This window comes from Schizophyllum commune (genome assembly GCF_000143185.2).
Source record: "Schizophyllum commune H4-8 unplaced genomic scaffold SCHCOscaffold_2, whole genome shotgun sequence".
Taxonomy (NCBI): Eukaryota; Fungi; Basidiomycota; class Agaricomycetes; order Agaricales; family Schizophyllaceae; genus Schizophyllum; species Schizophyllum commune.
The window spans coordinates 3859340-3875042 of NW_026089539.1; the positions used below are offsets into that span (position 1 = coordinate 3859340).

Sequence of the window (15703 nt, forward strand, 5' to 3'; positions counted from 1 at the left end):
GCATCCGGGAATTCTCGACGTGGAGGGAAAGAAAGGAACACGAATGGCCCGCGCTTCAATTGAAACATGAAACGGTTGCACACGCGAAGTTTGATAGTCCGGCGTAGGATAAATGAGATTTGTGTCAAAACGGAGATCTACCAAGGTCGTCGTCAGCGACCGGCGAAAGTTGGGGAGCGATATCGTTCATCCCTATGCGAGGGCAAAAACTTATGCATCAGCCGGGAGTCGAACCCGAGGCTAGAGCATTTAACCCCATTTGGGGCCCACGTGGATGGGAAGCTCCAATGTTACCGTTACACCACTGATGCTTGTTGGCCTGCATCTGTCATTGCAATCTGTCGGCCCAAAGCTCCAGTCTTACCATCACACCACTGACACCTTCAGTCGAAGACTCGAAATGATGCAGTCCCTGGCTGGGGTGCGCACACAAGCGATAAGTCGTGTGCATCACGGCCGTGTCTGGGGTGAGGCATCCCTGAAGTAGCGGCATTGTAATCCGTGCATAATGGTGATACATAAATACCGTGATAGCATGAAGATAAACGAGTGACTGGCCGGTATTAGAGGTGGTATACGTTGTGGAGCAAATGCTGGTGACACATGAGCGACAACAAGCAAGCGTACGGCAAGCACTGCACGTACGCGTAGAGATATTGAGGGGAGAGAACGAAACAGAAAAGCATAGCATGGACTATATTCCGCTTGCGCGCTCCAAAAGGCCGCGCACACGTCTACTGAGCGCCTCCGCTTCGCGCTTGCGTTCCATGATGTGGTACGCGGGCGTCTCCTTCCTCGGCAGCCACACACGCCCGGTCTTCGCCTCCGTCCGCCGCGCGTTCAGCTTCGACAGGTCGACGACGCGTGGCGAGGACGAGAACTTGATCACATCGCGGTATAACAGCTTCGTCTCCACGGCCAGGGACCGCATAGTTGGCGGCGTACGCGGATAGTCGTCGTCAGAGTCTTCGTCCGAAGAGCTCGAGGGGTCCAAGGGAGGAGTCGACATGCGGCTGACGGAGTCGAGCTGAGGAAGAGCCTCGATCTCGCGGAGTAGGTCTTGGCCCTTGAGGAACGAGTTCTCGGTGCGCAGGAAGCGGACGGTGCCGCGAAGGGCGTCGACCTGCTCCAGGAGGTAGGACGTCTCGAGGCTGCCTTCGACGGGCACGCTCTCCATTTCCGGTTGCTGAGGACCCGACGCTACGAAAAGGTTAGCTCAGCCCTACACTGAGACCCAGAACAGAACCCACCTTGCCGCTCCCCAGCCGCCGTCTGCGCCTTCAACTTCGCGTTCTCCTGCTCAAGCGCATCCAAATCCGTCTGCAGCTGCTCCATCGCCTCATCATACGCCTGCTTCTCCTTCCGCGCCTTCGCAAGCTCCGCCTCGAGGTCGACGACCATGTCCGCCTGCCGTTTCGCCGCCTCCATGCGACGCTCCATGAGCTCGATCTTGACCGCGGCCTCCTGGATGTGCTGGTCCTTCGCCTTGATGTTGCGTACGAGGCCCTGCATCTCGTCCGAGACCTGTGCGAGCTTGCGGTCTGCTTCGACGTTAACGGCGAGGCTGGCCTTGATCTGCTCGACGCGGGTGATCCAAGGGGCGATGCCAGTGACTATGAGAGGTTGATAAGCTGGTGGGCTCCATCAAGCTACAACGTGCATACCCTTCGTGACGACGCTGGGCTCAGAAATCTCCGTGAGCAGGTTTGACGACTCTTGCACCAGTTGCGTGATAGGCTCGGCCAGCGCATCCCAGACAGACACGCCCGGCTTAAGACCCTTCGCAGCCGTGGACGTCGCAGACTGCTTGACGAAGCCAATGATCGTCGTCAACTGGAAGGGAGACTTGCCGGCCTGAGCGTCCTTCAGATGGGGCATGATTTGCTGCGCCAGCTGCTAAGGGTTCAACGTCTATTCGGAGGATGCATATAGGAAGGACACGCACTGCGAAGCCGAAGTTGACGAGCTCTGGAACTGAGTTACTCAGAACCTTCAAGCGTGGCTCGAATGCCGACTTGACTGCGTTAGAGTCCTGCGTCAGGTCCTCGAAGCGCTTGACCAGTTTCCTGCATGGTGGTCAACATACACTTTCGAAGGACTGAAACGGCTGCGCCTACCTCGCAGTGTTCTTCGCAGGCTTAATCTGGTCAAGCAGCTTCTGCATCGGCGTGAAGAGCTCCGCATCGATGTCGTACCCGCCCATGTCGAAAGTGATCTCTGCCAACGAAGTGAGCGACGCTCTGAAGCCTGGCCGCACCAACATACCATCATCCTTCAAAACTGCATTCACAGTCGTCTTGATCAGACCCATGGACCCAAGGAACATATCCAGATCGTGATCAAACAAGGACACATAGCCTAATTGCCGCTCGCCCAAATCGTGCGGGAAGCCCTCAAAGTACGTCTCCGCAAGGTGGTCGAACTGCGCCTGCATCCTATGAGGGTCCGCATCAGTCTCGCCCGCATTCCGACTTGACAAGCGATACAATACGCACTTCAGGATATCGCTCACACACTCCCGCACCCTGAACTCATCGCGGCGAAGGAGATCAACATGCATGTCCAAACGCTTCTCCATGGGCGCGATATCCGGGAATATCCTACCGATATTGAGGAAGGTCTCGACGTCACAGCAGCGCATGATGGCCGCGAAGCGCCGGCAGAGGATGGATAGGGCGGAAAGGCGGCCGCGCATCTATGACATGGACGTGCTTAGCGCGATACACCGGACGATGAGGGGAGGGACGCACCTCGCAAACGCCGACGAGCACATCCGAAACGGTACCGTGAAGGGAATCGGGCAGACCGTGAGCTTGGGCGGTAACGGAGCTGACCAGGTCGGCCTTGTACGACAGGCGGAGGAAGAACAAGTAGCAGCTGATCGACAAGCTGTCCTGCTCGACGTAGAGCTGCGGGAGGAAGGGCTACGCGAGCAATGAGTACGCGCTGAACTTGTGATATGTCTAAAGGGAATATGTAGGAAGGGAAGTGGAAAGTAGCGCACCTGCACAATCTCCAACAACTCCTTTGACTCCCTTGCCTCCAGCCTCTTAATCTCCAGCTCGATATGCTTGGCCTGGTTCTTCGACGCAGAAGACTGCAACTTCATGTTGAGCGACATGACCGCGGCGGTCTGGGAAGCGGCATTCGCGGATTCGTCCTGCGCGGTCTGAGTCTGGGTGCGGAGGGTGTCGAGTTCGCTGGTTGATGCAGTCAGACGAGGAGAGGAACAAATATTGAGCGACATACGATTGCAAGTTGAGCACGAGCTCCCTAAACTGGGAGATCGTGCCCTCCAGATCCTGGCACGCTTCCTCGTAGCGCTCGACCTCGCGCTTGAGCTCCTGGATCTCCATGTCGCGCTTCTCTGTCAGACCATCAGTATGATGGGTGCCCATCTCGAATGAAAGGTACTAACCAAGATCCTCATTGAGCGCCTTCTCAGTCTCAACATGGTTCTCCTCCAGCTCGTCGTTGAGCTCCTTCAGAGCCTCGAGATCCTCAATGGTGATGCGCATGTCTTCGATTTTCTATGTTGCCTATTAGCCCCGTCCTTCGAGTAACAATGACCACGCATATACTCACCTCGCCCAGCTCCAAATTCCTCTCCGTCAACTTTACGAGCATCTCTTCCGCCCCGAGCGCGTCGTCGAGCTGCATCTTCAGGTCCTCGACCTGAATCTCGGCGTTCGTGAGTTGGATGAGGGTGGTTTCGTATGAGGCTGGGATGGGTCAGGGATCGTATTCTGGAATATATGCGCACACAACGTACTCTGCAGCTCTTCAAACCCGGCGAGGTCCTTCTCCAGTTCAGCGAGTCGCTTACGCTGCTCCTGATCGGTTTCCTGCGTCACGTCCCGCAATCTGGACGCTCTTAGCAGTGCGCGTGCGGGAAGGGGGAGAACGGCGTACCTGATGAGCGCCTCCTTCAGCCGTTCGTTCTGCTTCTCTAGTTGGATGAATGCGAGGGTATCTTTGCCGGCCTCGGTATCAATGGCATCGCCATTCTCTATATCCTTGTTAGCCATGAACGACCTCCGTTGCTTACACACACATACCTTCTCTCCTCACCGTCAACTCCACCTCCACCGCCGCCAGCCTCTCCCGCACCTCCTCCAGCTCAGCCTCCGCCAGCTCCGCCCGCTCTTCCGCCATCTCCTTATCCAACATCGCCATCTCCAGCTGCTCCTGATTATCCACATTTCGGCCCTCATTGAGTTGGGACAGCTGCTGCGCGTCAGCAAGCTCGCGTCGCGTCTCGATGAGCTCGGTCTGGAGCTGATTGAGCTTGGCCTGGAGCTTGGGGCGAAGGGCAACGAAGGACTCGGCCTCGGCTAGGCGGGTTTCGAGCTCGCGGATGTGGCGGGAGTCGTCGCCGCGCTTGGCTTCGAGGACGCGGAGTTTGGCGCGTAGCTCTTGCAGTTCGGTGTCGTCGGGTGGGGGTTGTGGGGGCTGCGCAAGAGTCAGTGCCGTGTATGATGGCAAGCGATGTACGCACTGTAGCATTGTTTATGGGCGAACTTGAGCGCGAACCGGGTCTGATGGTTGGTATTGGTGGTGATGGCGTTCGCGGTGGTGTCGTGGCAAGGAGAGGAGTTTGTGTTATCAAAGGTGAAGACGTCTGATGTCGAGACAGTACTGGCGACGCAGGCGGTCTTCTTGAACCAGACGGCTCCCGCGACAGACTTGGCTCGTGCCCGGGAGGCGACTGCTTCAAGGACAGAGACTTGCGTGGCTGCAAGGATATGGACGCGCGCTTCGCGGGCGATCCTGGACCAAGTCTCGAGGTCTTCACTGGCGATGCTGGCTTTGGCGATACCTTAGCGGGGCTGCTGGATCGCGGGGAGTTGCTCGTAGATGCGGTGGACCGGTGCATCGAGTTCGATCGTAGTAAGCTCGACGAGCTCGGCGTTCGCTGGTGCCCCAGTACCGGCCTTGACATTGGTACTCTGCCCTATGCGATGTGAGCATGTATGCGCGTCCAGTCTTCAGCGCACGCACTGGGGTCCCATTCTCCCTTGGCTCCTTTGGCTCCATCCCGAGTACCGCCTTCACCTGGCTAGGGCGCACGAAGACGCCATAGTTCATCGGGCAGGTGAAGTACTGAACCCCTTGCACGGAGCCATCGTTCTTGCCCTTGGCATCGTAGAGCTGCACGCCGACCCATTTGCCGGGAGAGAAGGAGGTAGCGCCAGTGAAGCGTACGACGCCGCGGCCGACAGGGATTTCGACAATGCTTCCGACTACTGGCTCTTGGCTCATCGTGTTACAGCCTCATGGACGCAGGAGACAAAGAACGGGCCCCGTGTCGTGTTCGCGTTCGACGCGTATGTGGCAAGAAGTCAACAATGACCGCGACCAAACAGGGCCTCGGCATCAATCCGAACAAACACAGCGGGGACATCACTGGCGGGATTCACGACGCAAGATGAAATAATACATAGAAATATACACTAAATGCAGGGATATACAGTACACAGCTACGCGGCAAGAGGGAGCACAGCAGAACCTGGAGGGGCAATCGGAAGTCTGCCACCAGGGAGGAAGACCCCGGTCTCCGAGGACGAGCATAAACATCCACATCCGCTCGGACAGATTGGCACGTCCAACTTCTTCCAACAAGATATATGGCTGACGTGCATGCAACGAAGACAGCTTTTCGATAGCCCTGCGGATGTAGCATCAGAGAATCCTGCTCCGAAGAGCGCACAGAGTGAACGTACCTTTGACGGGCAGACGGCATATAGTACACGAAGGAAGGATTTTCGGATTCGAACAGTAGGGGCAGAACTTGTTGCGCCCGACCTCGAACGGGAACTGGTTCGGACAGCGTGTGCATTGTCGGATGAGACCTGCGCAACAGTCAGACCAAGGTTCAGTGCAAGCAATAGACAGTAGTGACATACCCATCCTGTGCTGTACGGGATCTGTTAGCCCATTCCTTCGCGGTGGGACAGACTTGAGAAGCTCCAGCCTCTTCTCCAGCAGCTGCCAGCGATACAGGATCTCTGCGTACGCCTGAATATGAGCGTGAAACTGGAGAATCTGCTCTCGGGTGAACGGCTCGCTACGCAGAGTCAGCACCTCCAATCCTTCCCGCTCGATGTCCTAACTCACCTCCCCTCCGCCAGCATCATCTCCTCCTTGAACACCAACCGCTTCTCCGTCACCGTCGTTATCGTCTTCGGCGGCGGCACCCTCGAGAACGTCGGCCGCCTCGAGCGCTGCCCTACCCTGTTATTCCCAGACCCCGCCGACGAGTATGAGGACTGCACTACCGGCGGTGAAGGTCCTGGATTCGACCCGAAGAACGACTCGTTCCAAGACTTCGACATCGGCTCGTTCAGTGGGGCGAGGATCGAGTTCTGCCGTGGCCTCCGAGCTCGAGGGATGGGCGAGTCGGGCCCGCGAAGTACTTTGCTAGTTGGGACGGGGATTGTTGGTCGAGGAGTTAAGGGTGTGGTAGGCGTGGGCGGAAGTTTGGGCGTAGGTGGGAGGGTGTCGGTCGAAGGGGTGGCGAGGCCTTCGCGGAGGGTATCTTGCACGCCTGCAAGGTACTGCCGCATTGTGCCAGTATTGAAGAGACTGGACCATGAGCCACGAGATGAGTTGGAGGAGGAAATCGCAGCGTTGATGAAATTGCGCGAAGGGGAATCGTTCCCGGACCGATGCCAAGGTGGAGAGTGAGGACTCGTACGCGAACGTCGGGTGGTAAAGTAGTCCAGATTGGCAACGTTGGCCGACAGAGGGGTTGAGCGACGAGTGTGCATAGCGGTCACTGGGGATTTCGGCTGTATTGCCCCGAGCTGGTGATGGTCGAATGCCTGGAGGATGACAGACGACAGCATCCCCAGCATTTGCACGTCTTTCGCAACGCAGAAATCTTCGAAGCTGAGAAACCCAATATTAGCAACGATAAGAGCCAGCAAGCAATCCGGACTCACTACTTCATCACTACCTGCTGCGCCGCGCTCATCTTCTTATACCTATGCGGTCCATTCTCGTCTTCCAACGCCGGAAACAACGCCGCAAGCGCCTCAAACACCCTCTGATGATCATACCTCCCATGCACCCTCGCCGCCTCCGCATTCGCTCTACACACATCCTCCAACGAGTCTCCCAAAAACACATAATCCACCGCCACCTTCCTCTCCGGCCCCGCCAGCCCCATTGTGTTCGTCACCGCGATCGTGCTCCGCCGCATCGGCAGCACATAGCTCTGTGGCTGGTCCTCGGCGTGCGACGCGAGCTCGGGGCGGTATTGTAAGGGGGAGAAAGTGAGCAGGTTCGTCATGATGCGCGCAATGTTGTCGGCCTCCCCCCGACCAGGCCGGCGGGGGTAGGGCTTACTGGGTCGCTCGGGGGTGAAGCTGCCCAGGCGGTCGACGGCGTCGAAGATGAGGGCGGGGTGCTTGAAGAGCTTTGGAGTGACCTTTCCTGTCTCGTCGGGGGAGCCGGAGACGTCGGGCATGAGGGTGCGGACGATGCGGGGAGGCGCGCGGAAGAAGCAGACGAGCTCTCCTACATGACTAGTCAGCTACACGGGATAGCGGGGCAGCTTGAAACTTACCATTGGGCCCGAAAGCGCCCTGCAGTGTCCTCGGCTCTGTCAGGTTCTTATTGTTCCGCAACAAAGATACCGTCACATCCCTCGACTTCCCAGCTTCGTCCTCATCTGACGACGATTCCGAGTCAGGATACAGTGGCCCCCGAGCATGCTCGTCCTCCCTGGCGAACAGGAGGAAGCGCAAACAAGCCTCTAGGCAAGGTCTCCGGTGCTGTCGGATTGTCCGCAAGCGGCGGAGGATGAAAACGTAGTCCTTCATCGAGATCAAAGGACTGCGCTCGACTTCAACGCTTGGGGTGCCGCCCGGATGTTGGGCGTGTGGGTAGTCCTTCGGAAAGGTGAAGGTGACACGGAGAAAGACAGACGACTTCTCGCCCCAAGGGCCGTGCAAGCCTAGAGTGCAGGTGCGCTTCTTAGTCAGGTCGGCCTACATCAGCTTCGTCAGTAGATGCTGGAAACGGGTAAACATTTGTGGTCACCTTCTCCAGCTTAATTTTGTGCTCTGCCAGCTTCTTGACGACGGACAGGATCCTGTCGAAGTTCGTAAGCATTCATTCCACGTAGGCAAACACACAACTCACTCATCCGCCAGCGACTGCTCCTCCTTCTCGTCCTCGCTATCGCTCTCGATCCGATTGATACTCCTCCCCCTCACCGCCGACGCCGGCCTCGACTGAGACCCACTCGGGCTCACATCGCTCCCCCGCCCCGAACTACTCCCCCTCCTCCCACCCACCCGCACCTTCGACAGCCAAGTGAACGCATCCATCTGCGTCGCGACCGACTTCCCCGTCACGCTCCCCTTGCTCATCGTCCCCGTCTTCTTCAGGCTCGCGATGGTGTGGGGGATGGGAACGTGGCGCGTGTTGGAGATGCGTCCGTGGGCGCTGGTGGGTTTCTCCGCGCCACCACCGAGGACCACTGGAGCGGAGGTGGTGGTCATGCTGGGCGGGAGGGCTCGCACTTCGGCGAGGATGGAGCGGTTGCCGATGGGGGCAGAGAGCATGGATTGCGGTGTGGTCTCGGTGGGGCCGCGGAAGGTGACGTCCCGGTAGCTTTGGACGTCGAGCGAGGGGCGCTTGCCTGTGCGACCCCTGTTCTCGCCAAATACATGACCGACGCGCTGTGTGAAGGTTAGCGTGCTTTGATCATCGGAGGAGAGAGGTCATACATGTAGTGTTTCATGGTCAACAGGCCAGAAGCGCAGGGTACGATCCTTCGACCAAGTTATAAGCTGGAAGTCATCTGTAGCAAGTCAGCTTCGCCGTGTAAGATACCACATTCACACGTACCCTGTTCGCCATTGCGCCACACGAACTCCTTGACAACATCTGTATGGCCTTCAAACGCTTCGATAGGCTCTTCCAAGTTATCCCTCGCGTACAGTTCCAGCGCAGTCCCCCCTCGCTGAGGCAAGCTCATCACACCCTCGCCAAAAGGCAAGTTCCTCGCTCGCCAGACCGGGTACGAGGTGTGAATAGTCGCCTTTGCCTCAGACGATTGAACGCCGGGCGTGTCTGAGAGGCAGTTGATATCCCAGAACTTGATAGTGCGGTCGAGTGAGCAGGTGACGAGTTCATTCCGTGCAGTGTGGGACCAATCTAGTCCGTAAATTTTCGATCTGTGGGCGGGTATGCGTGCGGTTGGTAAAGAGCCATTCTGGTTCTGTTGAACATCGCACTCAGAGCAAGACCGAGAGAGAACATACTCTGCGATCCCAGATGAGAACCTCGTTCGTGTGCGCAGATGCGATGACGTTGGGGTCGTGGCGATTCCACTTGACATGCGTCCCTCCGCCCGCTGAAAGTCCTCATCAGCAAGAACGTCGACGGCGATAAGACAAGTACAGACCATGAAAAGCGCAAAGACCTATGCTTGGCTTCCGAGGTTGGCGCAGATCCCACGCCCATAACCAGGAGTCAATGCCGGTGCTGATGACGGTGTCGTACTCGCTCGTGTGCCAGTTTATATCCGTGATAGCACGGTAGTGCGAGTGCAGTACGTGCTGTATTGACGTCTTCCCTTGCAACATGAGATTCCATATTAGCCTACCGAAAGATCAGTAAGAGCAGCGCAGTAGAGAGCAGGATGAGCCGACAGTTTCTCGCTAGAAGTGGAGACTATATATTCTGAGCGAGCCGTATGAGGGCTCCATTGCACGTCTGCGACATCCCATGTCCCTCCCTGAGGCAGGAAACGGGGTACTTCAAGCGGTGCTTCCAAATCAATGATGAACAGGCCGCGGCGTCTTTTCTATGGTCAGTGTTTGGCTATCATTGTATAGTCATTGCCGTACGCAGCAAGAACAAGGTCCCTCGAGGATGGGCTGATGCTAATCTGCACGGACAGTGAGTCTCTGCTCGAGAGTATGTGTCTGTCAGGGGTTGCTTACATTGCCCACTGCATCGCCCACGAGCGTCTTCATGTCGATCTGAAGGCTCTGACCGAAGTGCGCGCCCTCCTCTGCTGAGGACGGTGCTTCAACATCCACGTGGTCCTCGTCCAAGGCTGAGCTGTCTGTATCATCAAGGTCCTCCACCGGCAGTCGTAGCGGACTCGACGCCGGCGGAGACCTGTCCAAACCCTGCCTCTCGGGAACAGCTGGCATGCGGGCCTGACGTCGCGCACTCAAGACGCTGCTTGACGTCCTCCTGGCCAATGCAACATCGGGTAAGCCACGATTTTGAATACGTAACCGACTCCCGTTCGAATTCGTGTCGGGCTTGTGCGGTATCATGAGAGCACCAAGTCGTCAGCAAGCTCCGCTAGCGCTTGTTCCTGTGAGTGTGCGCCTGAGATTCGAAGAGGGGCAGGCTGCCGGACAATCGCCGACCGATCCTCCCAGCCGGGCGGGACGTGATGGACGTAAAAGGAAAGGAACAAAGCCTGCCTTTCCGGGCGGACGGTCTCACGCTTAGCCCGCACGCGCCTTGTCAAATGCCGCGATGGCGGAAACCCTGTTGGCCATCTTGCTTGTGACTTCCTCGGCGACAGGCTCTACCCTCGTACACAAATACCCTGCGAAACCCATACCCTCAGCTCGCCTCTCTCGTTACAAGCCGGACAAGGCAGAGGTTTTGCCTATCTCGAACCTCGACAACCCATGGCGCACTTCCCATGCGTTCGAGCCCAACGTGCTCGAGAGTACCTCTACCGCCACAGTCCATGGTGATGAATATACCTGGAGCAAGCCAAAATCTGCTATCCGGGTACGGACAGCGTCTATGTCCAAGGAAATTCCTACTGGCACGAGCGCCTCGCCTGCAAAAGGCGCTCACCTCTCGGCACCTCCTGACAAGGATGAGGAGTACGACCGCATCCTCGGCTACAACGCTGAATTCTTGACCAACCTGCTCTGCCCTCACGTATCCATGTGTCATCAGAAGTTCGAACTCATCGTCGACGAGCTGGCTTTCATCGGTCATCCCGTCTGCGCCTATCCGGATGGGACGTGGAAATTCAAGCCCGAAGTCGGGAAGGGACTCAACCGCGGGCGCGGCTCGAGGAACCGGCAAATGTCATCGGCGACGAACGACGATGCTGATCCCTCTGATGCGCACCCCGCCGAGCACCTTGGGACGAAGAGCGCCTGGCTGCAGTCCTTCCACGTCGTACTCGTTCTCGACCTTCCTGATCCGTCGTCTTCTAACTCTGGCAACGTCTGGAAGTACTTTGACATCATATACGAGCGGATCGCCTTCAACCTGACCGCTGTGCTCTTCCGAGAGCAAGTGCTGTCTAACTTCGTCGAAATGGAGTGCGAGCAGCTCATGAGCATACGAGAGTCATGTATAGCCAAGGGTATGCCCCCCAATTGTATAGTGGCCCATATGCTCACATGCCTTGCGAAGGCGAGCACTTCTCCACCTACATGACTCAGGCACTAGCGCAAACCTCCATTGCCCCCGCTATGCAAGTCCTCTTCGACGCCATCAAAACCTCTACCATCGCCTACATCACCATCCACGACCTTCCCATGGAGCTCCAGCTACCTCCCTATCTCGACTCCCTTCTCAAAGTCGAAAGCGACGACGACGTCGACGAGTTGCAGGAGCAGGATGCCGCAGAAATGTGGGGCCCGCATATGAGCTATGGGTGGAGGTTGGAGACGCTTGCGCCGTGGAAGAGCATCTTGTTGCTGGAGAAGGATGGATTTGATCCATTCGCGAGCTTAAGGGGGCCGCATGTTAGTGTGAATGATAGGCCACTGGTGGATGGGCTCATCCGCTTCCTCGAGGTTGCGTCTATCACGCTGTCGTGAGTATTCTTTCATCCTCACTTTGCTCACTCTGACGACGATGGCCTAGGCTTGCAGACATGTCTAGTCTGCTAGACTGGGATCTCGATACGCAGATATACCCCGTTGTTCGCTGGCTGGTCGAGCACCGAAGAGCAAAGATCGTCGACGTCGTGCACCCTGGTTTGAAGACAGTCTTCACACTGCCGCCAAAGTTTGAGCAGCCGTACGTGCTTCTCAGGAGTATGATTGTGCTTGATGCCGACTCCCACTGCAGGCTATCCGAACTGACCGCCGAATTCGAACAAGAATTTACCGACCCCTCTGTCGCCTCCCTTCCCGAAATCCTCTCCCTCATCTCCACCGCGCCCTCCAAACAGAGTGACAACCACTTTTACGCCACCGTCGTCCAATCGCGCGATCTCATCCCCATTTACCACGACGTCGTCCTCTGGATGCTCAAGCGCGGCCTCCTCATCCGTCTCTCCCTCCGCATCCGCATCGTCGCTACGCGCGAGCTCAAGGAGCGCGCGAGGCTACGCAAGCATCAGCGCGTTCATCTTCCTGCCGCACTCGACGAGAAAGCTGGCCACGGGAAGCCCATAGCTGCCCTACGCCGGCCATCTGCCTTACCTTGGTTGTCCCTGTCCCCAAAGACGGCACACAGCTACTCCTTTCCGGGTCGAATGCGCGCGAGCGAGAGCCGAGTGAGCGCAATGGTGATCCAGGAGGACGACGGGGAGAAGCTGGGTGACGAGGACGCGGACGACGACGTGTTCGAGGACAACGAGCCCGGGGAGGGCCCGGCGAGCGAAGAGGATGAGGAAGGCGGGGCGGCGTCGATCATCACGGATCCGAGTCAGGCAACGCCGTTGCAGCAGCTATGGCTAGCAACGATGTCCGAGGGGAAGAATGAGCATATCGCACATCGGTTTGCGCAGTGAGTGATTTGCTTTGAGAGTAGTTGGGTGTGCGAGGCTGACGGGCGTCGTGTAGCATCAATCAGTACTTTGACGGCAAGATGACAGACGATGAGATACTGTACCGTGCTGAGATTACGAGGAAGCAGCTCAGGGAGGTGCTACATGTGTATGAGGAATACGTGAGTTCGCTTCAGCATGCATGGAGGATTGTTCTGATTGATCTTTCAGCTTCAAACATTCCTGCATCCGTAGAATGGCTTTGATCGAGTAGTGAAGCATGCTGGAACTATGTGTGGCGTGACAAGAAATTCTCCGCTAGCAGCCACTACACTGTGATAGTCCGTAAGCTGGACCTGCAAGGTTGTAGCCAGACGGAGTCCATAGACTACACGTGACCCGCATCGGCTTGTTCCGAAGGCTCTTGGTTGTCCTCTGGCTTGGCAAAGACCAACCATATTCTCCCCCTCAGCTTCGCTAAGGCCTCACGCTCGTACTTGGGGGTTGCGTGCAGTCTCAAGGGACGTTTCCAGGTCTTGATCAGCGCGCCACCCGGACCGATCCGGTCCGCGTGCGAACGGGCGCTTAGCCGTGTCATTGAACAGCCTATGCGGTGTATCACTCTGAATACTTGGCAATGAGCTTGCGGCGAGCCCTTGATTGACGCGGCACTCGCCCTTCCCTTCCCCCACCATGGCAGGCCTCTTCTGGAGGCAGTTTGCGATACTCTGCTGGAAGAACGCGGTCGTTCTCAGCAAGCATCCATTGGTAGGCTGCTCAGAAAGCTATGGTGGTACGTGTTGCTGAGACAGCTCTAGCTGAACATCCTTCGCGCTTTCATCCTGCCAATTGCCTATGGGATCTTCCTTGCGGTGGCGCAGTCCTTCTTGGTCAAGACGAATAACGTGCGTGCCTCCCGATCGCTATGTACTTCTTGCTCACAACCCTCATCACAGTATGGCATCGGCGAACCGCACCCTATCTTCCCTCTATCTTCTCAATTCGACGGCTCCCTCACCCTAGTATGGGCGGACGCAACGAACGGCTCTGCGTCCCCTTCCCCCACCGACATCATGTCGCGTGTGACGAGCAACTTCTCTCCCTCGCAGCTAGATGCTGTCAAGAAGGTCGCTTCCCCAGATGACATCCCCGCAACCTGCCCAGAGAACTTCAACCTGTTTTCCGAGTGCTTTGCCGCGATCGAATTCCATGACCCGATACCTACCAACATCTCTGCAAGTGTGGTCAATTACACGCTTCGTGCGGATGTGAGGCGAGTACGGTGACGCGGAGAGCGGGCCGGGCTCGGCTCACGGAGATGATGAAGAAGATTCCCACGAGGTTACTCTGTAACGAAGTCTCGATTGAAAACCTTGCCCTCCTCCCTTGGAGGAGGGCCCTTTTATACCTACAGCTGTAAGTAGTCATAACTAGTCACGGAGTATATATACGAGTCATAAGAAACCAGGAGAACCTCAAGGAACTCCAAAGGAAATACCCCCGCGAGGGGTGAAGGCAGAGCACGTGGCGTCGGCTAAGGCCGAGGCGTCACATACCCCCCTCCAGCGCCTTCTAAGGCGCTCTGTAAGTACAGTAGCAACCAGTAAGTAGCACGTATGTATAGAATAGAAACGAGTCTTTGTTTTTGTATATATTTCGAACCTTTTCTGTAAGTAACTTTCGAGCCGTTGTTCTGATGATCTCTAGTAAGTAGTAAGTAACTACTGGTTCCCCTTGCCCTCGCGCCGCTTGGCACGGTTCGCCTCGAAGGCCTGCTGGCGGCGGGCGTTCGACAAGCGCCCCTGCATCGCCTCGATGGCCGTCACCTCACGAAGGAGGAGCTCCTCGTTGGTGGGCTCGGGCACCTTGCCCTCCACCTCGTCCATGTAGCGATGCGCGGCCGCTCCGCTGCTGATGTCGAGGATCTGACGCACCCAGAAGGTCCGATCAATGCGCTGCTCGTCGGGGATGGGTCGGACTTTGCCGGTCGCGAGGTCGATCGGGCACATGTGCTTGCCGAAGTCGGCGCGCTGGAGGATTTCCACGAACTCGGCATAGCCGGACGGGACCTCAACAACGTCGTGGCGGATTCCAGTAGCAGTGATGCCGTCGCTGAAGCGCATGTACTCGACGAGGATGGTGAGTGGGATGCGGTAACTGAAGAGGTATTCTTCAGGGTCGTTGCGCGCGTAGATAGGGATGACGAGGCGGCGTCCGCGGATCTCCCACGTCATGGGAACGATGCGGCGGTGGGCGAATTGGGCCGGGCCACGTGGCTTGGCGCGGCCGAGGAGGAAGCCGTCGTCCTCGGAGGCGCGCTTGGCGGGCGTCGTCTCAGCGGCGGCGGACGGAGGCGCGGTCTTATCCGCACCAGCGTCGGCGGCGGCGTTGACGCGCGGGATGGGTTGCTTCATGACGTCGGAGCGCGCGGCTTCCTGCTGGCGGATGCGGTCGGCGATGATACCGGCATTGTACTTGGCGCGGGCGGCCTCCTTTGCGCGGAGCGCGGCGGCGGTGTCGACAGGCGGCTCGCTGTCGATGAGAGTGGAGGCGGCAGAGCCGGCGGCGTCGAGGACGGACGACATCGTCTTGGGCGCGGGTGCCGGCGGGGCGGCCTCGGAACTGGGTGGGTCGACATCCATCGGTTGGACCGAGTCCGCCTTGTTGCCATTTTTGATCGCCGGCGCCGTTTTGGCCTTGGTGTGGGAACGGGTACCGACACGGTTGACGTTGGGCGAAGGGGAAGGAGAGTTGGGAAGCGGAGGTAAGGTAGAAGTATCCATAGTATGTATGTAGAGAGAGGAAGAGGAAATGGAGTTGGTTTGGCATACTGACTGTCCATCCCTTTTAAGGGGATCCCAGCTAAGCCCATTACCCGATTCGTCGTGAATCTCGCCATCGGGAACACGAGGCTCGATCGTGAGTTCGAGATTCCCTACATACAATTGGATATCCCCGGGGTCTGGTTCAGATCCAGCC

The 15703-nt window shown here is 57.5% G+C and overlaps 4 protein-coding genes and 1 non-coding gene across 5 annotated transcripts; 2 read left to right on the top strand and 3 right to left on the bottom strand.

The window, feature by feature from the left end:
• Positions 1–213: 213 nt before the first annotated feature.
• SCHCODRAFT_t35 lies at positions 214–311 on the bottom strand. Its single transcript has one exon. It is a non-coding gene; the product is annotated as a tRNA-Gly (tRNA).
• A 383-nt stretch (positions 312–694) lies between these two features.
• On the bottom strand, positions 695–5262 carry SCHCODRAFT_02489955 (uncharacterized protein; the record flags this gene model as incomplete). Its single annotated transcript, XM_003036931.2, has 17 exons — positions 695–1200; positions 1251–1613; positions 1665–1893; positions 1946–2066; positions 2118–2217; positions 2266–2435; positions 2496–2695; positions 2751–2924; positions 3005–3200; positions 3250–3367; positions 3419–3530; positions 3586–3722; positions 3773–3864; positions 3913–4009; positions 4059–4452; positions 4499–4789; positions 5047–5262. The coding sequence occupies 17 exons, from the start codon at positions 5260–5262 to the stop codon at positions 695–697; spliced, it is 3516 nt and encodes a 1171-aa protein (XP_003036977.1).
• An 851-nt stretch (positions 5263–6113) lies between these two features.
• SCHCODRAFT_02487235 (WD40 repeat-like protein) lies at positions 6114–10175 on the bottom strand (the record flags this gene model as incomplete). The annotated part of the gene is made up of 12 exons (XM_003036930.2): positions 6114–6891; positions 6945–7521; positions 7571–7994; positions 8047–8098; positions 8149–8690; positions 8739–8812; positions 8860–9226; positions 9276–9376; positions 9419–9615; positions 9666–9815; positions 9864–9904; positions 9960–10175. 12 exons carry the CDS (start codon positions 10173–10175, stop codon positions 6114–6116), a joined length of 3519 nt encoding a protein of 1172 aa, XP_003036976.2.
• Positions 10176–10477: 302 nt separating this feature from the next.
• On the top strand, positions 10478–13144 carry SCHCODRAFT_02564197 (uncharacterized protein). The gene is made up of 6 exons (XM_003038284.2): positions 10478–11368; positions 11419–11824; positions 11875–12030; positions 12082–12744; positions 12801–12906; positions 12956–13144. The coding sequence occupies exons 1-6, from the start codon at positions 10513–10515 to the stop codon at positions 12977–12979; spliced, it is 2211 nt and encodes a 736-aa protein (XP_003038330.1). The 5' UTR covers positions 10478–10512; the 3' UTR covers positions 12980–13144.
• Positions 13145–13417: 273 nt separating this feature from the next.
• SCHCODRAFT_02527584 (uncharacterized protein) lies at positions 13418–14065 on the top strand (the record flags this gene model as incomplete). Its single annotated transcript, XM_003038283.3, has 3 exons — positions 13418–13492; positions 13543–13629; positions 13681–14065. 3 exons carry the CDS (start codon positions 13418–13420, stop codon positions 14008–14010), a joined length of 492 nt encoding a protein of 163 aa, XP_003038329.1. The 3' UTR covers positions 14011–14065.
• Between the last annotated feature and the right edge of the window lie 1638 nt (positions 14066–15703).